The 25,365-nt window shown below is 44.4% G+C and overlaps 1 protein-coding gene across 2 annotated transcripts in view; it reads left to right on the plus strand.

Annotated features, from left to right (window-relative positions):
- The window catches only part of LOC148010967 (spindle/kinetochore-associated protein), a 107,760-nt gene that overhangs the window by 20,928 nt on the left and 61,467 nt on the right, over positions 1 to 25,365 (plus strand). For both annotated transcript variants that reach the window (XM_087671668.1, XM_087671667.1), the window contains exons 2-5: positions 18,426 to 18,476; positions 18,572 to 18,667; positions 18,954 to 19,079; positions 19,188 to 19,221. In XM_087671668.1, coding sequence (XP_087527794.1) covers positions 18,426 to 18,476; positions 18,572 to 18,667; positions 18,954 to 19,079; positions 19,188 to 19,221 — 307 coding nt within the window. The remainder of the gene's footprint in view (positions 1 to 18,425; positions 18,477 to 18,571; positions 18,668 to 18,953; positions 19,080 to 19,187; positions 19,222 to 25,365) is intronic.

Genomic DNA, 25,365 nt, shown 5'->3' on the forward strand with positions numbered 1-25,365 from the left:
CCCTAAGATACATCCATGTTTCACCTAGAATTGATACTTTAGGGGGTTCAAAGAGAGACTATACAATCTACACTGTTCAAAGACTATGCGAAGCTTGTTTAGGTGTTTCTTTCAATTGGAGTGTACGCATAGATCATCAATGAATACCTCTAGCTCTTGCCTGAGCATGTCCTTGAAAATGGCACACATTAGATGTTGGAAGGTAGCGAGCATATTCGTTAGCTCAAATGGCATGACTATGTAAGCAAATACGCCATTTTCCGTGGCGAATGTTATCTTGTGTTTATCATCAAGGTGTACCTGAACTTGGTTATAACTCGAGAGGCCGTCCAAGAAATTGTAGGCTTCTTTTATTGTTACTCTCTAGCATGTGCTCTGTGTAGGGCAACGGGTTATTGTCTCTCTTAGTCGCTGCATTGACTTCCTTGTAGTTTACACACGCTCGGATTTTAGCATTCTTTTTCAGGACAATCACAATGGGTGACACCCAATCCCTGTGCTCAATCTCGTAAACGAATCCGGCCTTTAATAGTTTATTGATCTTTTTCTTCTTGGCGTGAGTATGCTTTGGATTCATCGGGTAAGGTCGTTGTTTCACTGGGGTTGCATCAAGAGTCACTGGAATGTTATGTGTATAGTGTTACGACTCTTGGATTGACTCCCTTGAGTTCATCTAAGGACCAAGCAAATAGATCTATGTACTCTTGCTAGAGAGCAACGAGATCAGTCTCCTCTTGCTCAGTCAAGTTCTCAGCTATAAACACGGGTCAAGGCTTTTTTTCCTTTCCTTGCTAAGTTGGCCTCCTTGACCTTGGTAGGCCCTTCAATTGGTTCACTTGCTTATCCTTGTCTCTTCGCTCCCAACAAGATCACTATCCTGTCTCTTTTTTTGAATTTAGTGAAGCGCTTTGGTAGGTCTTGGGGTTTCTTTTGCTGTTCGGCTTTTGACCCCTTTGGTTATCTTCTCTTTTCCTCCTTTAACCGTCTACGCCGTAGATGGATCGGTAAGTCTCCCTTTGGTGTGTTTGGTCTTAGGTGGTTGAGGTATCTCTGGGTCGCTCTCAAAGCTCACTTTCGAATCGGAGTTAAACTTGTAACACTCGCTAGAGAAAAGAGTTTCCCTTGGTGGTCACAACTCTAGGATTGATTCTGTTCTAAGGAGAGGTGTGGCACTTGGTTGGACCAATCTTGCTTGCTCATAGTCTATCATGCCTAAGTGATCCAACCAAGTGCGATCACATTCTATTCTAAAGACTTTCTTCTCGATTCTAAAGTTATTGATTTTCTGTGGCTTGGTGTCCACTCTTATTTGTTTGATCACTTGGCCATCTGTGTTGTACTCTATCGTCTTGGCCTTTTTTTCACTTTTCTCATTTGTGGAGTAGGAGTTTTCATACTCATCGTCTGAATTGCTACATTATGATTGTCCGTCATTGTCTAGGTTTCTATTCTCATCCGTGACTAATGCCCAGTTGTACAACAAGTTTAGGTCATGTACTTTAGTCTATCGCCATTTTGACTTATCCATTAGGTCTTGGAGTGGCTTAAGATTGGCAGTTGGGTGACCAACTATCTTGTCAAATACCCAAGGATCCCCTAGAGCTCAAGTCTGTAAGACAAGATGTGGAAAGGAGTAGGTATTGGTTGTTTGCTAGGGCTTTGGGCTATTATACAAAGTGGCATTGATGGTAGGGTCTTTTCCTTTGGCAGCTGAGATGTGGTGGCTCTACGGGACTCACCAGTTGTCCTTGCAGTCTGCTTATAATCCTCTTCATCATTTGAGAACGTCAGGTCGATGGTGGCTAGCATGTGCATCCAATCCTGCTTGTCCTTAGGGCAAGGGATATACTTTGCTAGTGGTCAGTAAGAGTTCCTGGATTGTGAGTCTCTCGTTAAGATAGAGGAGATGGTATCCAAGTTGACCAATGTGGTCTTCTTGGTATCCATCTAGACTCTTATTGTCTCTGATCTGTTACTTAGGAATATAAGACCATTATCCTAGTCTCTGACTACTCGTGTGTTCCACATCTAGGGTCGGCCTAGCAAAATATCGTAGTCTACTCCTTTCATAACTATAAAGTTCACTGAGAACAGGACACTTGCTATTTTCAAGGGCCAGTCCTTCAACACTCCGAATGGTTTAACTTTCATGCCATTAGCGAGTTTGATGTTAAACCTTGTTGTTTCCCACCGATGGGTTATCCCAAGTCTGTAGGACTGCATGGCTAAGCACATGGACTTTCACTCTTGTATCTACTATTCCCTTTTTTGTGACATCTTCTAATGCTACCATTGGTAGGATTGCGTGCATCTCTGTGCCCTTCCAGAAAGCATTTACATGCAAGGACTTAGGCATTGAGTTCAGTGTTAGGCTAGGTATCTGAGTGGTTGCGTCGTGTTCGTGCAAGTCGGTTCCTCTCGACTCATTAGATCCCTCTTCCCATTGCTTTAACTCTTGCCATAATGAGGGACTTTGCCTAAGCAGATTCCCCATCAGCAAAGTTACAGGGGCTGATATCAATGTTGTAAGCAGGCTATTAGCTGCTTGGCTTTTGTCATGCCCTACACTCTTTTGCTACTAATCTTGGGCAGTTTGCCTACCTATGGCTTCTAGGCCTTGTCTTTGTGGTATTGCATGAGGTGCGGATGCCTCTCTTGATTCTATGTGTGTTGGTGAGACAGGCGTGCTCACATTGGAGAGTTCGTCAATCTCATCTTTTAGGATGGGCTCGACATCCTTTAGATGTTCTTAGGCTTCTCTCATCCACTCCTTTATCTTGTCCACCATTTCTAATTGGTGCCTTGGATTGAGATATTTTTCAATCTTGGCACTCCCCTTGTCTATTGTCATGGGTGCTAAAGTCTCAGCCTCTGTATTACTGACTCGCTTCCCTTTCATTAGCGTGGTCGCACTGTCTGTTTTTAGTGTTACTTTTGAGTTAGCCCTCTTTTTTTTTTCCTTCGGCGAGTCTTCTTTTCCATTGAGGTTGTATTTAGATTATTAGGTCCTGGCAATGAAATGCCGGCTTGCTTCATTTGTGCTTTGGTTACGACGTTCAATGAGATGGGAGTGGCCCTGCCATCGAGTGTTTCAATTCCAAATAGTTCCAAAGGTACAAATGGCACGATAGTCGAGCTAGTGGATTGTTTTTACTTGGGGCATTCGGCATACAAATGAGTGATTTCACACTTAGGGCATCTCAGGTTAACTTTTTCTCGATTGGCTTACTCTCGTTTAGGGCAGCAAGATGAGATGTGCCTTGGGTGGCCACAAGTCCAGCATGCGATTGGTTCCTGGTTTTGTTCTCCTAGGCCTCTATCCCTTCCCCGGCCTAATGCCATCATCGGTACTGGTCTAAAATCCATCGGAATGGGGTTGCCCTCTTCGTCGTAAGAGATGTAAGGGTATACGTATGTGTCATCCTCGTTTGGCTTCTCTACATAGTGTATCGGAGCGTCGCTCTCGGTGGATGGGTCACAAAGGGTCCAAGTGGTCTAGGTATGCCTGTAGGGTTAATGTTCATTCGAGGGACAATTGGCTTGGCATCATTAGGCGTTGGGAGAGCTAATGGAGCTCCCCTTCCGAAGTGTGGCGGTCTATTTCCCAAGTAGTATGGCTGGCTGGCTGTATGACTGTGGGTATGGTAATCTCCTTAGTAAACGGCAATGCATAGCATCATGGCCAAACCTACCACAGTTGGCACAAGCTTTGGATCTAAGATCCATGCACCCAGTCCGGAGGTTGTTTCCTCCGCAATGCACGCATTGCACGTAAGTCGAGTAGGTCTTGTTATTATCTCTTGGAGCTTGGTTAGCTCTAGCTTTACATCTGCCAACTCCTAGCTTGAGTCAAGACTCTTTCCTTTCTCTTGGTTACTCTAGCTAGGTCTCTCGCTAATGGTTGTAGCTCTCTTTGAGGTTCTAGAGGCTGCACTATCTCGGCTTGTGGCCTCGAGTCTCTCTCTTTGAGTAGGTCGTCCACACATATGGCTTTTTCAAAGCCCCTGGCTAGCACGTCCCTTTGTAGGTTCGAGTTGCTCACCAAGGCCTTGTAAAGCTCCACACTCCTAATTTCGCTTATGAATACGGTAGAGATTACTCTCTCGTTAGGTTGCTCTGCGGTTGGGATTCTCTTAAAGAGACTCTGCACATGGGTGACATAATCTTGAATATCCTTCTTGTCTTTTTGATTGACGCTCATTAGTCGGACGATAAGGTTATTCGGGTATTCTTCCTCAGGCAATCTCTTGATGAAGAGACTCTTGAGATTATTGAAGTTGTTACATTCGGCATTGTCTAGACTAGTGTATCACGTTTGTCCTTTATTTTCAAGGCAAAGATCAAAAGCTTGCACATGTTGGGCAGGGTTCGTCAATCCGTTCGCCTCGCATATCTGCTCGAACTGCTCTATGAAGCTATATGGGTCGTTATCGGGCTGATACTTGTCAAGTTGCTTAGCAACTACGGTTATCTTCGTTTGGCTCTTTGAAATTAGAGTGATTCCTAATCTTGCTAGCAACAAAGTTTCTAGGGCTGCTCCACTTTGCTCTGTAGTTGTGTTATCTAAGATTTCAGTTAGCAAGCGTTGAGACGTATTGGACCTCTTGCATTTCTATTTCTTGCCTTAGCATTTGAGCTCGTTGTTCTTGATTGTAAGCAGCTATGCCTTGCAACGCTTTCCTTGCCAATTTCCGCTCTTCCTCAAGGTTAGCTATGATGTCCTTAGTTGGCCTACTGTGATGCTCCATCTTGGTTTACAAGTCATATCGATTGATCATCTGTTGGATATTGATTGGGAAATTTTCCACGTCAAGCTCATCGTTTTCATGATAGTTGCTAGGGCCAAACATGTCCGTTGTTTCTCGATCCACTAAGGTGTCGATCAAGTTAATCAAGTCAGGCAACGAGGAGTCCCTAATGGTGCTGTTCATCTTTTTCTCGAAGCGGTTTGGCTCCCTGAGTCTCTTGCTTGAAAGTTTGGGATCTTCTCGTAATGATGGGTTCGTTCTGTTTACGTTATCTTGTATGAGTTTCTTTTTATTCCAAATTGTCCTCTAATTAAAGCAACTGCCTTGTGAATAGTGCTCTTGACTGTGCACCGTATGAAATCAAGCTTTCAACTTTTCATGTGCATTCCAAGTGATTAAATATTGTGATGTGCAAATGCGGCAAATTTAATGCAAGTCTTGCTCCCTCCGTTCGGTTTCGGCTCGATGTGACTCTAAGGTACGAATTGTGGCCGCCCTCTTGGTCTGCTCAGGGTCTCTATTGGGCGTGGTTAGCAGTTACAATCACTCTAGGGCTCTTGGGTGCCAGGTCTTTGGGAGAATTTACTCTTTGTTTTATCTACTTGCTTGGGAGCTCACTGGGGTGTCCTACAGCTAGGGTCTGGCCCCTATCTAGGTTTGGTCAGGTTAGAGTAGGTCAAAATTTGTGTTTTGTTCATTTGTCCGATTTTGACAATTTTTGTCCGATTTCCAAAATCGGGCGTTTGATTTCGATTTTTGATTTTTGATTTTGGAGCGTTTGATCCAATTCTAACTGTTGATTTTCGATTTTCGATTTGGTGTTCGGTGTCCGATTTTGATTTTGATTTTCAAGTTTGGGTGGATGTCCAATTGGACAGATGGCCTAGTTTGATTCTAATTTTGAGAATCAAATGTTTTTGATCGGATTGGACTGTCCGATCCCGTCTGTGCAAATGCACAGCACGACCCTAAATCGATGTGTTTGGGTTCGATTCTCAACTCGAGCGTTCTGTAAACACCCGACACAATCTATGGCATATAAATAAGTGAGGTAGCTCACCTATAGGTGTCGTGTACACTCGAATCGTGTGAATCAATACGATCTCTACCCCCTTGTCTCTTGCAGCAACCTGTCAACTCTCTCTCTCAAACCTTGCAAGTGAAAATGAGCTCTCTCTCCCTAAGGGTCTTAAACTCCCTTTCCAACACTCCTTCGATGCTTCTTTCTCTTTCTTTTTGGATTCCAATCTCGTTTTCCTCTTTTGCACCCTTATTTAGGCTTGCTGTTACAGCAAAACTCTACTGTATTTTTTTTTTCTTTTCTTATTTTTCCTACCTAAGTGTCTACAAAATCACGAGCAAATACCGATGCTAATGAAATCAATCTATCTAAATTTCAAGAATCCAAAACACTTACTTGCAATGAAGATCAAACGCCCTTTCTTCCTACCTATCTACCTCAAGCACCAGTTCGGGGAAAACCCTACTCCAATCCTCGATTAGGGTGTGCAAGCACTCAAGGCTCGAATTTGTTTGTCTCGGCAACGGAACCAAAATGTGGGAGCTTTTGCTCGACTCCCAAGACCCATAGACCGCTTCAAGTGTTTTGAGTTGAATGCTAATGGCTACCTCTCACATAGTCGTGCGTATTCTCTACCTTACGAGTTTAGTGAGCTTACCTCCATATCCGATTGAGTACCCTTCTCTCTCGAACCTTTTGGTAGCTCCACGATCCGAGATGCAAGCTCGAGCAACCTCAATCCTCCACCTTTAAGCTCCATGCTTCATAGCCACGCGAGACAAGAGATGAGAAAAAGAAGGGAAGAAGAAGAAGAGAGGAGAAGATGGAGAGCTTCTCCACCATGATCCCTTACTCTCTCACATTTCTTTACTCACTCTCTCAAGCACAAGCAAGAACAAGAAGAGAAGAAGAAGAGGAGAGCCACTTTTTGCCACATACTAAGAATGAGCTTCTCTATTCACTTTTTGGTTTTTATACATGTCCTAATCCCTTTTGGGCACCCATTTCCTTTTTTACATGACCGGCCATCTTGCTTAGGTTCTCTTTTCCTATTTTCTTCTATTTACATTGTCCCTTTATCTATGCTCGTCTATACATCACAAATTGCACAGGAGGAAGCTTGGTGCTATTTTATAAAAATTTAGGGGCGCTTTTGCATTTTAAAATGCATATTTTTCCTTTTGTATTTGCCCTTGTGTTTTTGGCATTTTCTCCTTTTAATTCTTCTGTCGGGCTGTCTTTTTTCATATTTTTGAATTTTCTTGAATTTTATTTTACTTTCTTTTTCTTTGCCTTGCATTGGGGTTAACAATTGCGTATCGAGCACCTCAAATCTCTTTGTGGATAAGACTCATTTTAATAGTTCAAATTTCACTACTTGGTCAAATATCGTATAAGTGCTTGAATCTCAAGAACTTTCGGACCTCATCTTTGGTATCAAGCCTCAGACCCTCGATTAGCTCACCCTAATCACATCTGCCAAGGGAAAGCCCACAATGCTATATCCAATATTGAGTTAATGCAAGGGTTTCTTTTTGAATTCCATTCTCAATTATAGCATTTTTTCCTCCCATCTGAGCAATGGAGTCATCTCATTGACCGCTATGCGGATCGAGATCCCACTTGATGTATCAATCTTGATTTTGAGCTTTAGGAGTTTTCCATTAAGGAAGGGGATGATCTGAAAGTCAAGTTGGCCGAATATTAGTGGTTACTCATCGAGTTTGCTACTATTGGCTCCCTAAAGTCAGATAAAGATCAAGTTATGCTATTCTTGAATAAGTTGTTCAACAAATACTTTCAGTTCATCCGACACATTATCTCACTATCTAGATTGTTGACCTTCTACAAGTTTCGAGTATTAGTTCTTACGTTATGTGAGGGTGCATGATGAAGTCCATAAGAAGTCCTCCATACACATCCATTCTAAGGGGCGAGGGTTGGTTGCCTCTTCTTCGAGAGGGAAAACCACCAGTGGCAAGAACTTGCAAGATGCAAAGGCAAGCCAAAACAAGAGTGAAACTACTTCCTCTGATAGAACCAAAGAAACAAGATTCCTCTGGCAACAAATTCCTAAGAAAGATAAGTTTTGTACACACTGCTAGAGGTTGAGCCATGTGGACGAGGAGTGCCGTACCAAGGTCTAGGATCTTTCTTCTAGAAAACCATCATAGATTGGTGCGACTGTCTCCACTCAAGTTGACTAGTCCAGTAAGTCTACGTCTTAAGTTGTTACATCCTTTGCTCCATTTGTTCCATTGATTATTGGATATGTTGCACGCGGATAATCGTAGCTCTTTTATCTCTTTTGCAAGGTTTTGTATTTCAATGTAGGGCTAATGTGTAGGCTTGCACCGGTCCTTCCTAAGTTGGAGAAAGGAGATGTGCGTCGTTCCTTTCATGGTTCCATCTACTTGGAGTTTTGCTCTTCTACCAGCATGGAAGCTTTTCCTCCTATGGTGGATCGTGCAATATCTCTCTTGATGTTATCATGCCGATGACTTCTATCCTTGCTCTTCCAGTAGGGTTGCTTCATCATCTTTATTCACATGGTTCTTAGCACCACATGAAGACCGACATTCTCAGGCTTCTCTTTCTTCTTCGGCATCGACATCCAGGTTGAGAGGGGGTTCTTACCCTTCTTGGTATTCTACAAGTTTCAGCACTTATCTTTGACATAGGCCTTCCCTCCCCTTGTTACATCTTCTCCTACGCATTGCATGATTTTATCATCTTTTGTACTAGGGTGCTTGGGCAAGTGAACAATTTCTCCATGAGAGACTATTCAAGTGGCACTTGTTGCACGAGCATTCTTTAGCATGTAGCATACTATGCATTTCATTATGCAGAGCACCACTAGACAGATCCTAAGTTGTTTCCATTGGTAGATCACACCACCGTCCTTCTTCGTATGATACTTCATCACCTTTTCCTCGTCATTGACATCCTCGATTGGTTGGGTAAGCTTGTATTGCTTTGTGATGTGTTGGGTGTACCATCCCTACTCTCGTATTCTAGGTCATAGTTACTTAATTGGCCACCACTCCTAAAATTAACTTTTCACAAAAAAAAAAGGTTCAATGTGGCTCCATATGTCTTTATAGGGCTTTGGTAGGCCATTGGCCAGCTGATGTACACCCTTTGTTTGATGCTGTGTTCTCTAGGGTGACTACTTGGACTCCCTTGGGTAAGATAACCATTGCTGTTGTGGTCTTGGTAGGCCACTGGGCAACCGACATGCATCCTTTGTTTGATGCCGTGGCTACTTTGGGATGGGATGCCTCGGGGTTAAACATTGTCGACCTTTTCTTTTAGGCTCAGTTTTGGGCTCAAGAGGGGGTGTTGAGCTAAAACATGCTTTACAGCTAATTAGCATTTTTAAACAGTCCCAAAACATGCTTAATTAATGAAAAACACAAATTTGTTGTGCAATTTAAGAGAGTTTCAGTGGTCTCCCAAAACCCTAATTTTTTGGGACACCCTTCAACATCTATAACTAGGTGGGCTGCCTACCATTCAGCCTTATCCTTTTGATCAGGTTTCTCACTCTAGTGTGTAGATTTCAGCCATTAGTCACCTACCATCTACTATCCAACCATCATTGGCTGCAACCCATCACTATCCAGCCTTAGGCGGCCTATTTTCAACCATTGCCTTGCTGTTTGGAGATCTCCATCTGTTGTGTCATCATAACACCTGATTAGCCTGCGTTTTTAGCATCTAGTGCCAAGTGACAGGTTGCTGCCATCTCTCCCATTGGGCGGCTGCCGTAGTACTTGCGTTTTTGCTGTCCAGTAGGCCGTCTACATCAGTAAACACCTTTCCTGTTGTCGCCTTAGTTCTTTGACACTTTGGTGATCAGCATTTGGTATTTCCCACACTCCGACATTCCAACTGGTGGTCACAACACTTGGGATCTGTCTTAGATGGATATCACTCTTTGATACTGCATTGCTTTGCCCTTGGATATTCTGTACACTCTTACATGCATTTACAACATTCATTTACTTTAGAGTTTCTTCTCTCTATGTTTGTCTCTGTGTGTGAGTTTCGAGTTTTTTGCGTTTTGCGTTTAGGGTTTGAGTTTTGCTCTCGTCTTTGTCTGAGTCTTTGTGTTTTAGTCTTGGTCATACATGCTGTGTTTCTTGAGTGCAAACCCTAGCATATCTTCACATGGTGGGCATTAGGAGCGTAGAGGCTATCCATACATGTGTGGGTCTCCGCACTGCCACCGCGGTCAAAAGGACAATTGTGATCCAATATCTTTGTTGTGTCATAGAAGTGATCCATGGTGTCATCCTTATCTTCTTCTTCCATATCCTCCTAGACATACATATTGTTGAGTTTAGCCCTCTTGTAAGCACATTTAGATACATGATCTGCGATGTACTTTTTTCCACATTGAAAATACAAGCCTTTGTCTTTACGCTCTCTAAAGAGGTCCACCAGGATGAATTTTTGGCCCCCTGGGCTGTGATGGGCTAAAGCATTCCTTGGTTGATTTTCAGCCTGTTTTGAGTTGCTTGCTGCCCTAAAATTTGGCTGCTGTTTTGAAGCATTAAATGGATATTTTCCGACTGCTATAAGGCATGTTGCTTCCCCCATAAGCACCTCCTTGAGGGCTTTGTCTAGCTACAGCCCTTTGCTGTCCAGAACTGTGCTGAAATCCAACATCCTTCTTGTATTTATGAGTATACCTTTCCAGCTCCATTGCTTGGAAAAGTGTAGTGGGCTTTTGTGCAATTACATCAGTTGGCCAAATTGGGCTCCAATTCATATATATATTTATGCAATTTAGTGTCATCACTAACACTTTCCACATCCATTGTCAAATTGAGAAATTGGTTTCTATATTCTCTCATGGATAAGCTACGTTGGTTTAGTTGGTACAATCCTTGGCCAACTATTCCGTCTCAACCAGAGAGACAAACTCTTGCACCATGTGTGCTTTGAAGTCCTCACACCCATGGATAGGTTGATTTTCACACTTGACATAGCGCCATCAAGTGTGTAAAATCCTTAAGATGGAGAGTTGCAAAATAAATCTTTTGTTCATCCGTCTTGGGGTAGAGATCAAAATAAGGTTCCAACTTGACTGTCCACTCTTCTAGATCCGATGGGGACGATGATTGCCTGTGTGTTTAGTGAGGATTATCTTGTCTTGGATCTCTTGATCATAAGCACCTTGCTGCCCATTTAAGCCATGTTGGCCAGCATGCTGTCCATTATACCCATGGTGCCCATTTTGGCCATGCTGTCTATTATATGTAGATTGTCCATTGTATGCATGCTTCCCATTGTGGCCATGCTGCGCGTTATATGCATGCTGCCCATTTTGTGCATTATGATGCTGAAATCTACTCAAAAGTGAGGGTTGACCTCTCATGTTAGGGTATATAGAGAAGGTACTTATCATCAGCTCTTCGTTTCTATTAGAAGGCTCACCCACTTCAAAGTTGTTGATGGGGAGGCCTTTACTCCCAATAATACAGGGTTGTGAGTTTGCATTGGGGGTTGGGGTGGGCTACCTCAAGTTGGATTGAAAGTTTGCATCAGGGGGTGGAGTGGGCTGCCTCGATTTGGTTTCTTCTCTATTCTCTTGTCTTGTGAATGATTTATAGCCATTTGAGAGACAAGTATTGTGAGCCTATCCAAGGTTGGTTGGGTTTGAGCTTATGTACGCATGGCTTGTTTGTTAGAAAGGGAATTTTACTCAATAAACAAGTCCATCTTGGAGTGGCTATCCGTGTGGGCCATATAATCGATCAATTGATCCAATTTTGATACCACTTCATTATGCTTGGAGACCATATAATTGTCTTAGTGCACGGCGCATCTCATGTTGGCGTAGGGTTTAGTTGAGTGCATTGAAGGTTCCCTAATCAGGTGAGTCTTCCTTATAGTCATCCCCTCGAGGCTCTTCGACAATAGGCTCTCTAGCATCTGTGATTTTTCTTTGTAGGTTACTTTGGGGTTGCCTTTGCCTTTGTTTCCTACCATTTTGAGATGCAATCCACTAGACCTACTGTCAAGAGGATATGTATGTTTGAAACCTCACTTAACATGTGGATTAATTTTTAATCACAAATGTTGCATATGTGAGGTGTAACTGGGGTTAGAGTAAATTTACAAGCCTAGGACCACCGGAGGAAATCACGGGATGTCAAAGGTAAAAGTTGTTGTATAAGTAATGCTATATATGTACTTGGTGGTATCTAGTGTCAATTGTTGGCCCAGGTCATTCATTTGGCCATAAGTGTTAGTTGGTGATGCTAGAGAAGTCGCGTTTAATGGTACCTAATGTCAATCTCATGGTCAAAGATGACACAAAGACGCTTGGGAATGGAAGTTGCCTAGTCAATTTAATTATTGGAGAGTTAGAATTTTGTTTTTGGGCATTGAAATAATTGTTAGATTAATTTTTAGTATTTAAAGATTAAAAATTAATATTTAATAGGCTAGATAATATTGAAAATAGGATTAGAAGGCTATCACTTGGCAAAACTTGCCCATGCAAGTGGAAAAAACGTTTTTGTGGGTTGGTGGAGTCTATTTGAACCATTGTGGGAGAGGAGGAGGTTGTTAGAGAGCAAGAAGAGGTTGCTCATGTGATTTGCAACCACACCATGGATCAGTTCTACAATATGTGACAGTAGTTTGAAGCCCTCCAGGAGCAAGTGATAGTAGCCCAAGGTCCTTGTGGTGTAGATGGTAGTATATAGGAGGGGAAAGTAGTTTATCTAGTGGTCCTAAGTTGTAGGTGATAGCTTCCATGGCTGTTTGATAGGCCAACATCAATAAATGACTTATTATCTTCAGTTCTTCGTGAAGAAAGTTTGAATTTTCTCTCTTCTCAGCATTCTCTCTTATCTCCCAGCCTTTCTACAGCCTTACTTCGAAGATTATAACATTGAGATTACCAAAGACTGAGAAATTTCAGATTTCTCTACTATAAATCCTAATCTGTGGTAGAAATTAAGGTTTAGTAGTAGCCTCGGGAAGCATGCTAGAAATTGGAAGCTCCAAGACTTGGATTCAACAAGGCTGAAGTTGTTCTCAGTCAAATTCAAGTGGAGGGACCAACAAATCAATGAATTTGGGGCATTTTCTATCTCCATCAAAGTGGATGAAGGCCAATTGACTGCCCGAATCAAGGGGCAAATCAGATTGAAGACTTGCTGGCCATTTTGGACAGCAAGGAAAGTTGGAATACCGAAAGGGATTGAAAAAATCCCATTGTACATCAACTTCTTTTTCAATTGAGTTAAAGTAATATCGAAAGGGGTGCTAGTTTTGGGACCAATTGGATGTTCATTGTCCAAGATTATGAGTTAATTTGCATTTCTCAGTTTTGTAATAAATGTTGTTGCTGTAACTAAGTTGTAATTAGGAAATTACCACCCATCCATGGAAGGAAGGCTGGTTTCATGGTTCCATTGTTGGGATACCATCAAATCCTTTGAATTGGTGGGCCCGTGGCACTTGATTGTAGCTTGGGACTACTGCATTAGTGCTGAAATTGTTCTCAAGAGTGAATCACAGCAAACATGTCTTCACATGGTGACATGGGATCAAGTGGAGAGGATGCATCACTCCTTGGTCACTCACATGGTGAAGGGGGAAATGCAATGACCGATGTTGGGCATGGTTCTTAGTATGGATAACAAACTGAAAATGTGGAAAATGACCAAAATGTTTTTTGCATTTTTTAAAAATTATTATTATTTTTTTGGGGGAGGGGGGCGAGGTGTTTCTATAGATAAGGAGGTTGCAACTTGATCAAATACCACATCCTTGCACACCTCAATCTTTCTTGTCTTCAGGTTATAAAGCTTGTGACCCTTTGTGCTTGTACTATAACTGACAATGTTAAACTTCTTTAATTGTGGGTTGAGCTTCTTACATTTCTTCTTGTCCACATGGATAGAGGCATCACACCCAAAGATGCGAAAATAAGACACGAAAGGCTTCTTCCCAAAGAAAGCCTCATATGGAGTCTTATTCTATAATGCCAAAGTTGGAGACTTGTTGCAAATATGTACCGTTGTAGCAATCACCTCACCCCAATGGAAATGAGGAAGACCTCGATGCTCCAACATTAAACCGAGCCATCTCAAGCATGGGCTTGTCGGTGTTGTCCATCACACAATTCTCAAATGGTGTGTTTGGATGAGAATGCTCCATTTGAATGCCATGCTCTTTGTAAAACTTGGAGCAAGACTCTCCACCATGATCTATTCTTATACCATGAACCTTGAAAGAAGTCTGCATTTGATCAATCACAAAAGTCGAAGTATACCTCACTCTTGTACTCTAGAAAATACAACCACATATACCTACTAAAATCATCAACAATAAGCATTAGATATTTGGCCTTCCCAATGGAGACCTGCCAACCTATAGGTATATACAAGTCTATATGCACCAACTTAAGCAAAGTAGTAGCTCTGCAAGAAGCAACTTGAGGTCCCTTCCCTTCGTTTTAGGTTACCCATCATCACCCCTCCATCTGTGACTCCTTCCCCTCCCTCCCCTCCCTTTCTCTTCTTCTCCCCCTTTAACTCCCCTTCCACCCTTGACGACTCCTTCGTTGAGTATTTCTACTCCTTCCCCATCCGACTCAAGTGTCTTTAAGGGGTATTGAGCTGCCCAAGGGGGAGCACTCTTCTTCTGATGATGAGTGGGATGTACCTTTACCTAGTGAGGGGGAGTCCCTATCCTAGACATGTGCATTATAGGTAGCGGAGGGCTCTTAATCTCTCATAGGAGGATAAGCCTGTTGTTGTTCCATGTTCAGTTAGGATACAAGCTCGGGAGAGTAGTTGACTTTGTGTGAACTATGCCTCTCATGTCTTGGATTTTAGAGGATCATGAGTCTAACACTATTTATGGGGTTCTTTCACAGGATGTATGGTGCTGTGCTATGCAAGATGAGCTCTATTCCATCAAGCGTAATTCGACTTGGGAGTTGGTTCCATTTCTAGGGAAGTGGAAGGTGATAGGTGTGAAGTGGGTCTACAAGACCAAATACATGGCTGATGGCACCTTGGACAAGCACAAAGCTAGGCTCATTGCCAAGGGGTTTGAATAGAAGGCAAGCTTGGACTATTTAGAGACTTTTGCACCTACAACGTATATCTACTATTTGGGTTGTTTTGGCTTTGTAGCTCATCACTGATGGCCGGTTTACTAGATGGACGTAAAGTCTTTTTTTTGAACGCCATCCTAGAGGAGGAGATTTATGTTGGTTAGTCTCTTGGTTTCTGTGTGCAAGGGAAGGAGGATCATGTCTAGAGGTTGCAGAAGGTCCTCTATGGCTTGAAGCAAGCTCTTAGGGCTTGGTACCAATAGACAACATATTGATGGGTTCTTTCTACAAAGTTGGCTTCCATTGTTCGGATCATTACCCAAACTTTTTTATAAGATTGTGGACGACATGTATATTTTGGTTATCTTATATGTAGATGATTTGATTATTACAAGGAGTGACTCACAGAAGGGGGATTGGACTTAAAGAGATTTTGTGATGGGAGTTTGATATGATAGACCTTGGGATCCTACACTTCTTTCTTGGTCTTGAGATTTATTAGTTGACATAGGGCATCTTTATTTCCAAGCACAGGTGTATCTGTGAGCTTCTTTCAGAGTTTGGTATGGTTGAGTATAAGGCCATTTTATGCCCCATGGACCTTGAGTCCAAGATGGCGACTATCAGAGATCCCCTTTCCAATGCCACTTGGTACATGTGTCTTGTTGGATCTTGATTTGGGTTATCCATACTAGATTGGACATTTCTTTTGTGGTGGCCTGTCTTCTTTTATGAAGATTCCTACTTAGGCTCATTGGAGAGCCATCTTGTGCCTATTGTGCTATTCTAGGGGACTTGATCCTGCTGGATCATGTATGGAAAGGGGACCACTCTCGTTGGATGGAGTGGCTTAGATGGGTAGGCCATATGAAGTCTAGATGCTTCACTACAGTTTTTGCTTTCTCCCTTGGATCAAGAGCTATCTCATGGAATAGTGAAAGTAACCTACTGTGGCATTATCTTCTATGGAGGCTAAGTACCGAGCACTTTGTTCTACTCCTTAGGAGGCACTTTGGCTTCGGTGGTTGCCGACGAAGATTGGGTTTCCATAGACAAGACCCACTCAGCTACTACGAGTGGATAACAATAGTGCCTTAGCTTTGGTGAAGAATCTTGTCCTTCATGCACATAGAGGTCTAGTACCATTTTGTATGGGAGTGGATCGTGGATTCCAAGTTAGTGATGGCCTATTGTCCTGTGGAGGACAATGCAATGGACCTCTTTACAAAGCCATTGTCTCAAGTTTTATGCTTCATCACATGAGGTCTTTGGGTCTTCAAACACTCCTAGGACTTGAGAGGGGGTGTTAGCTTGTATTTTGTCAGTCTGCTATCGCTTAGTTGTGAGCTCTGTTGGAGTTTGATGGAGAGATAGGAGCTCTGTGCAGTTCTTTTTCGGTGAGGTTCGAGTGTGTTTACATTTGCACCCACACACTTGCATTTTTTTACAGTGGTGGTTGGGTAGTCTGTTTTAGTGGTTAGATCATGGGTGGCCTGTGTAGAGTGTGGCGCTAGCATTTTCATCAGTAGTGCAAGCTACTTGGCTAGATTTGATTGGTTGGTTGCATCATTTATTGAGCTGCCTAATTAGATTGGCTAGATTTGGCAGAGTTGGCTACGTATAGCCCTCCTCCACTTGTGGCAGATCATTCAGCTTTCTTCTGCAGGTTAAACACACTCCATCTCTGACATGCTCTGCCTCTAGAGTAGCCATCATCGTTAGCCTGATCCAGTGCCCTCACTGATCCCTTGGGTTGTGTGTGGGGACTGATCAGTCTGCCATTATATTCAGCTTTCCATTCAGATTCCATGCAAATTATCGCTTCATTCTCTTCTCTCTTGGCATCTCTCTCTTCTCTTTGTGTTCATGTTTCTCTTCCATTGCACACTCTGACAAGTACTTTCTTGGTTGAGGCAAATGTATGGAAGATTTTGTGAGGAGTTTGGTAAGTGGCTCTTTAGCTCTTAGGGCACCTCTGCTGTAATACCATGTAAAGAAATGGTACAGAAAACACAATGCAGAATGTATGACAACATGGAGAATACAATCTGTAGAATGCTGAATGATAATGAGAACAAGGATGATATAGCCAGAGAGACTGGAACCTTTGTTTCTCTAGGACCGAAGCAAAGGTTGGCTGGAGCGTGTATCACTTCTTTTTAAGAGGCTTAATGCAATAGAATGCGTATGACAATTTGTGCAAGCACTTACTTTCTTTTATCACACAGACCCAATCTTATGGCCTTTGCCGTCTTTCAGCTCCATAGCTTTTAGCTGAGTTCTCAACATACTTGTTCCACTCTCCTCTTTCATGAAGTGCTTTAATCGGTGGATTGTGGGGTTGCTTTGGTTTATTGGCATCATCCATCAAGTGAATAAATCAAACACAGCCCTCTGTATGATAGCTCTTTACATCAACAATTACTGTCACACCTGCTGTCCGTGTGGAGTTCTTTGCGAAATAGATCTTTATCCTCAAAGGAAGAAGCTAGAAAACCAGAGGGATGAAGCCGTGAAGATCATACATGTTTGCAAAAAGAAAAGAGAATCAAGATTGGAAAAGCAAGTATTGTTTCTGCAGTCAAGAACGTCCTTGACTGCAAAGGACTGAACTAAGAGTGCAATGCACATCTGAATGATGTCAGCATTAATGTGATTTGTGCTTGATGTTCATCTCCATTGGTATTCTTTCCAGTGCTGTTACTGTAATGCTGCTCTAATTCTGTTGACAGTCTGCTGTTTGTACAACATTTTGCTGTGTTGGTGACAGGTTATAAGGATGAATTTTGTGTTCGAGCTTCATGTATAGGAAGACAATACATGTATAATGCCCCTGATCTATGAGACCACCTGTTTAGGTGGATCATTGCATCTATATTTGGTTGTATCTCAGAATTCTGCACATCTGATTATTTTTAGTAGTTCTGACACAGAGACCAACATGTGTAGACCTATATTCAGTGGCTGAATGAACTGTTGCAACAAGATTTTGATTGGCTGTGTTTCATGCAGTAGTGGCAGCTTATTTAACTGTGTCTTTCTTCACAGCACATGTTTTGTTATTGGTATTGTGAAATCATGCTTCTATGGTATACATAACAGATGTTTGTTGTTGCCTTTCTGCATTTGCCTTGTAGTGCCAAAACTTGCCACTTTGATTTGAGTTGCCCATCTCTTTTAGTCCAAAGTAGAAAGAAAAGATTTATGCTCAACTGAAGAAGAAAATGTGTTCAGAGCTTTGTGATGAGAGGTCTTTTGTTCATTCAGATTGATATTGGATTAAGTGTCAAGCCATAATATGTAAATGCTTCTTTAGGAATTAAGGTGTAGATGGAAAGGTCCTTTTCATTCAGACTACTCATTTATAAAGTTTCATGTTATGACACCTAAATCCCCTTCTAGATAGAATGTGAGGCTTTTTTCATTCAGATTGCTCCCATATAAAATTTGAAGCTATGACACCTAAATTCTCCTCTAGGTGATATTCTATTTTCTGATGCATTTGATGAGATCTGGGTAAGGATATTTTCCTTTTCATGTTGGGATCTTAAGTGTCGCAAGTGTACAGTATGTGCAGCACAAGTTGGAAGAAGAATTTGCCGCAACTCATTCAGACAATGTAAGCATGCCTCGCCATAATATTCTTGTGCAACATCCATGATGTAACTTATGTCAGTTCATATTTGTTAACATGCATAGTGTTATTTATCATAGGTTGACCCATTGAAGCTCATGTCACGTATTAAGAGGATCCAAGATGAACTGCCTTCACTGGAGGAACAATGTAGGAAGCTTCATGCTGACAAACAGGTCAGGATGTAACATCTAGAAAAAACTTTCAATAGCTCTTTATACAAGGTACATTGAACTCCAAAACCATCGAGCTATAAAATTTTATTGATGCACCAACAGTGAACAAAATGGCCTAACGTTGCTGTTTGCTCAGCCATAATGGAATTGAGAGTCTCAGTCTCGTATTATGCTGGTGGACTTGGGGTGCACTTGTGTTTTCTTGAAACCTTGGTTGATGTTTGAGGATTTTAAACCTTATTTATCGTCCACATTTATTAACATGATCCTTCATAATTTTTTGTAGGATTTGATTGACAAGACAAGGGGAATCTTAGTTGCCAATAGGGCATTGCTGCGCCGGATGCAAGCTCGTGCTGGCTCTCCAATATGCTGTGATGGGGATGATGCTGTGTATAATTCCTTGATGAAGGTAATGAATTGTTCTGCGGTCCTACACGACAGCATGCACATCTTCATTTTTCACCTTGCCAAAACTTTGGAGCTAATGTCTATGTTGAACGCCTTGCTCCTTCATCAGGTACTTCAGGAGTGGAACAGGCAATTGCAACCAGGTAACCAATGTTGTATATATATATATGTCCTAGTGCTTAGTTTTCTTTAAAAGAATGTGAGGCCATTCTTATTTCTATATTAGCTACAGTAAGCAAAACTAGCACTTTTCATCCAACTAGTTTTTTGAAGCAGTTGTCTGCGTCAAATGCTCACCATGGTTATGTTGCATGAGAGAGAGAGAGAGAGAGAGAGAGAGAGAGAGAGAGAGAGAGAGAGAGAGAGAGAGAGAGAGAGAGAGAGAGAGAGAGAGAGAGAGAGAGAGAGAGAGAGAGAATTCGCGTGGCCCTGCCGTCGCCGGGGACCTGTGCCCGTTGCTTGCCATCGCCTGGACCTGTGCGTGTCACTGCCTTCGCCTCCCGTTGCCTGCACCTGTGCGTGTCCCTGCTGTCGCTTGGACTTGTGTATGCCCTGTCGAAACAGACCTTCCACTCTGCAATTGCCCACCTGTTTCGACCGCCTTGCTGGCCTGCAGTCCTCCTGATCGTGTTCGTCCTGATCAGCTCAGGCGCTGTGCTGTAGAAAGCCCCAATTCGACCGTTCCCGCCAACAAAGAGAAGCGGCCTGTCACACCCAGGTTGCCACATAGTGAGGGAGAGAGTGTGAGCGAGCAAGGGAAAGAGGCGTCGTGTTCCCTGCCTGTGGACATGCCTTCCCTGCCCAGTGGGCGTTTGTTCCTGCTCGCATGCTGCCTGAGCACCTTTGTCAGTCCAGTGCAGGGTTCGTTCTGTCTGAGAGAGAGAGAGAGAGAGAGAGAGAGAGAGAGAGAGAAAGAGAGAGAGGGGGCAGGGCCTCGCGACGCGGCAGGACAGAGTTTAACAGCTCTCTCTCTCTCTCTCTCTCTCACTCACACACACACACACACAAACACATACACACACACACACACAAGATAAGAAGCAGCAGCCAGAGAGAAAGATCTCTCACACAGTACCGGAAGACGCTCGTTCCTCCTTCTGACTAAGGAACCCTGACGAAGCCCCGTCGTGCGTGATCTGTTGCCGCTGCCTGCGCGACCTGCGACCCGCGCCCCCAGCCGTCGCCCTTACCTGCGCCCCCTCGCCCCGTCTCGCCTGCGCCCTCTCGCCCCGACCTGACTCGTTGCGGCATCGCCCGTCTGACCTGTCCGACCCGTCGCGGGACCTGCACGTCGTCCTGTTCGCTATCAGATCAGCCCTCGCCTGTCAGACGCCATTGCCCGCCAGACCTATCCGCCCTCGCCTGTTAAACGCCGCCATCGCCTGTCAGACGCTGCCTGCTCCTGTCAGTCACGGCCCTGTCTACTGCCTGTCCCGCTGAAACGTCTGCAGCCGCCCCGTCTACTTCGCCTGTGCTGCCGTTCGAGGCTCCGCCTGCGTGCGTTCCTCCTTTCGTGCAGAGGTGCCCAGCTCCTGTAAAAACCTGAACCTGACCATCGTCAGAGAGGCAGCGTTCGGGATAGTGTGCCCCCGGCTCTGTACACAGAGAGAGAGAGAAGCAGAGGGAGAGAGAGAGAGCGGTCCCGCTCTGCACTGTCGGTCAGCCCGTCTTCGAGATCAGCTCGTCATACACGATGGCTGGTTTGGATCTGGATTTCATAGACCAAACGGTGGCAGCACTTGGCCCGGACTCTGATGCTGAGGAACCGGAGGATATGGTTCCGTGCACTGAAGAATTGCCCCCGGGTCCTGACATCCAGCCTGCGGGTAAACGTACCAAGCATGCACCGGAAGAGATAGGTGTTACTCCGGATCGTTCCTATGCGCAGGTTGCTTCGGATTCTGTGGACTCTCAGGAGATGGACTGGGAGCATCTGTTGGAATTTGCCAACACTCTGCTTGGTGAATATGTTCAACATAATCAGGAAGCCTTCTCTGACTCTGCTCCAGACGATGTTCTGGAAGCAACCGTCGACCCAAAAACTGTCCTACGCTCCTTTTCGGTATTTTATGATCGCGCGGTGATTCTCTTCTTCACTGGTCGAATCCCGCTGCTTTCCCGTATTCGCCAATTGCTGCAGAGTCTGCTACAAGGGGAATGTGTTGAAGAGATTTTTGTTGGATCCCGAGGTTTTTTTGAGGTCCTCTTGAAAACCGAGACACACCGTGCTGCTCTCCTGTCTAAACTGCCGTTGTTTTTTGATCGTCGGTTGGTTCATGTGGTTCCATGGCGCCCGATGGCAGATTTCCAGCGCCTCCTGCAACGTGAATGCCCTGTGTGGGTAGAAGTGGAAAATTGTCCGGCTATTTATTGGCCGCTATTGAAGGACGCTATGGCCGCTGTGGGCACGGTTCTGGTCCCTCCCAGTCTCAGGGCTGTGAATCGCAACCGCTTGTGCATGTTATGGGATACTGCAAGGAAACGGCTTGCTTGGTTACGCCTCAATTGCTCTGGCATGCATCCGCTACACTTTCGTTTGAAATGGGGCAATTTTGCCGGCCATTGCTTTTCCTGTGGACAGTTGGGACACTTTATGGCTGAATGCCCTGAGCAACAACACGTTTCAGATACGGGTCATGTTGCTCCGCCCATGGAAGATATGGTGTGCGATGCTCCGTCGCAGGATACTATCCATCCGCCTCAAGTTCTGGCCAAAGGTAAACAACAGGTTTCGGGTCTGGATTCTCGTGCCACTGATTGGGTTGAAGTACGTGCCAAAAAAGGCACCAGGATTGGTGCTGGCATGGAGAGTACTGTGCCTACTACCTCACAAGATTCCATGCGAACATACATGCGCAGGAAGGAAATGATGTCTTCTGAGCGCTCTGCCCCTGCTATGGTTTCTTCAGCTCCCCGTCATCAACCAGCCAGGAAAATGTATTCGGATCGTCTAAAGGGCCCACCTGCACAGTTGGCTTTTGATACCAGGGGCAACGTCATTACTCCGTGGGATCGTCGTTACCCACGTTCCAACCCCAAGCAAGCAGATATGCCGTCTACTTCCAAATCTGGCCCTCAGAACTCTTTTGCGGTGTTGGCGGATTTCTTGGATGAGGGAGTCTTGGACATTCTCGCCGACAAAGTCAAATCGAGGCAAGCTGTGCCTCGTACCTGATTGTGTTTTGTATACACATGAAAGTGGCCACGTGGAATGTGCGAGGGATTTGTTCTCGCCACAAGCAACATGCCATGTGAACGGCATTGTATGAGAATCAGTGGGATGTCCTGTGCGCTGTTGAGCACAAGAGTCACGGTGACGCCGGTAAAGTTGTGGATTGCCATGGCTTTCGTTTGTTCTATGCAGGAACACAGGCTATGCATTATTCGGGTGTGCTCATGATTGTACATGCCAAATATCAGCCTGTTCTTATTAAAAATGATGTTCATGGCCGCTTCTTGGTGGTTGAAATCCTATTCGAAGGGGAAATCCTATGGTTACTTGGCCTCTATGCTCCGAATGATTCGTTCTCTCGCCGGGAGCTTTGGCAGACTTTGAAGACTTCCTTATCACTTGGCAGACGGGGCTTCTTCATGGGGGATTTCAATATGTGTGTTGATTCTTCCCAGTCTACATCGGAGCACTCGGTCATGGATGCACCGGAAAGTCGCATGTGGCAAGAGTTGGCTCTTGCTGTTCTTAAGCAAGATCTTTGGTCCTGGCTACACCCGTCTTCTCCAGGCTTTACTTTCCATTCGGCCCAGTATGCCACAACATGGTCGCGGCTGGATCGTATATATATCATGCAGAATGATGATTTTCTGCCTGAGATGCTCGAAATAAAAGTGTTGCAGCAATATGTCTTGTCGGACCACTTTCCTCTGCAGTTCGAGTTGCTTGCACAACCCATCGCCCCTTTCAAGCAATTTCTGGAGAGACTCCCTTTGCGTTTCAACTCGTCCTACTTAAAGCATACAATTTTTCAGGGCTATATGCAACAATTGCTTGACAGATTCTCCTTGGACTTTTCCTCTCAGGGCACTGCGTCATTTGAAAGATTGCTCTCTAATGTGCAGCGGGTTGCTCGGCAATATGGGATCTATCATGCCTCTCTTTGTCGGCGCCGTCGACAGGCAGCGGAGGACCTGCTGGTTTTGGTTCGCTCCCTGCTGGTGGACACTCCGGATGATGCATTTCTGCTTGCACTGGCCATGCGGGTGGCCGATCTTATTAAAGAATTCCAGCTAAAATCGTATCAGCAGGCCAAATTGCAACATCTGACAGAGACTTTGCAAGATAGTGCATGTCAGACCCATAAGTTCTTTCGAGCTCTCCATGCCTCTCCTGCTCGAGAGAATATGACCAGACTCGAGGATGCACAAGGCCATTTTATCCTGGATCCACAGACTATTGTGCATATGTGCAGGAATTATTTCCGTGACCTTCTCGGTTACGCTTCTTCACCTTCAGCCCAAATTACTTAGGCCCGTTCGGTTTTTTATGACCTGGTCCACAATCAGCTTCCGCAGGACATGCAAGCTACTCTGGAGTCAGATATTGGTGAAGCAGAGGTTATGGATGTCTTATTACACTTGCCCAAAGATAAAAGTCCGGGTTGGGATGGTCTCACCAATGAGTTCTTTGAGGCTTTCGCTACCCAACTGGCGAAACCATTACAGGCTTTGTTTCAACAGGTGTGGGAAACGGGAATCATGCCTCCCTCATGGAAACAAGGACTTATTAAACTGCTTCCAAAAGTTCCTTCGCCATCTAAGTTGACTCATTGGCGCCCCATTTCTTTGATGGGTTCAATGTACAAAATCTTTTCCAAAATAATGGCGAATCGGCTCCATAAGCATCTCCCTGCCCTTGTGCACCCTCTCCAGTATGGTTTCATTAAGGGCCGAAATATTCTACACAATGTTTTGAATGCCCAATTGGCCATTGATTATGCCCGCCATTCTAATCAGGAGGTGGTATTGATTCAACTGGACCTGGAAAAGGCTTTTGACTATCTGGACTGGTCTTTCGTTGCTGACCTTATGTCTGCTATGGGCTTTGGTGCTCGGATGTCTCGTCTGATCTACACCATTAGTGCTGCGGCGTCTTCGCGAGTCATGCTGAACGGAGGTGTTACTGAGCCATTTGTCCTTGCCCGTTTTGTCAGACAGGGGTGCCCTTTGAGCCCTTTATTCTTTGCCCTTGCGACACATCCAGTTCTTTCCATGTTAACACATATGGCCGCCTCTTCCCAGTTGGCCGGACTGTCGCTTCCTACAGGACAACACTTCATTGGCCAATCACTGGCGGATGATGCTTTTATGATTTTGCGGGCGGATAAGGATAACCTTCGAAAAGCATTGGATGTTTGGGGTCTCTTTGGTCAGGCGTCAGGCCTTCGTATCAATGCGCTCAAATCAGCCATTCTAAGCTGCACGGAGTCGGATTTGCAGTCCTTGGACTGGCAGGGTCTGGTTGTTCCTCGAGGTTCCATTGTCAGGCATCTTGGATACCCTTTGGGTGTTGATGTTCCCCCAAAACAGCTTCTGCAGTGGATTTCTCAGAAAATGGTGGCCAAGTTTATGTATTGGAAGTCTCAGGCCTGGCCTTTTCATGTTCGCCTCAAAGTAGCCCAGATAATTATGTTGCCAATGCTCACATATTTCTTGCCATTGTTGCCCTGGACTCCCACGACTCTGAATGCTCTCACTCAGTCTATTCGCTTCATGCTATGGAAGAAGGACTCATTGCATGCAGGCATTTCCTGGATCTCGTGGTCGCATGCGTGCACCCCCAAACGCATGGGTGGCGGAGCTATTTTAGATGCCCAAACTCACATGTAGGCACTTCGTTGGTCCCTTTTCCGCGCCATGTGCTCGGATGATCATCATCCGTGGGTCGCTATCGCCTGTTATTTCCTCGAGGGCCATGGGCTTCGGCATGGCAATACCCAATTCCAAAGTTCTTGGTGGCATGTTCTTAATGCGGATTCGCGGTTTTCCAGTTCTTCGTCATCGCTGCTTACTCATTTGGTGTGTTCCTGGAAACATGTCCTTCAAAAGGCTCAGTGGCACCCAACGGAGGATCTCTTGGCTACTAACTCTTTTCAATTGGAAGTACTGGCAGTCTCGCGTTTACTTTCGTGGGAAGGTAAACATGAGCTTAGACCACAATTCAACCGGATGGCACGTTTGGGCTTGTCTTCAGTCGCGGATGCCACCCTTGCCAGTCGCAATGTGTTTATATCGTTTCGTACTGCTAGGAGGCTCTTCCGGATCCCTCGTGGATA

The sequence above is a fragment of the Lygodium microphyllum genome, chromosome 29 (genome assembly GCF_053477565.2).
Source record: "Lygodium microphyllum isolate KBCC chromosome 29, Lygodium_microphyllum_v1.1.10, whole genome shotgun sequence".
Lineage (NCBI taxonomy): Eukaryota > Viridiplantae > Streptophyta > Polypodiopsida > Schizaeales > Lygodiaceae > Lygodium > Lygodium microphyllum.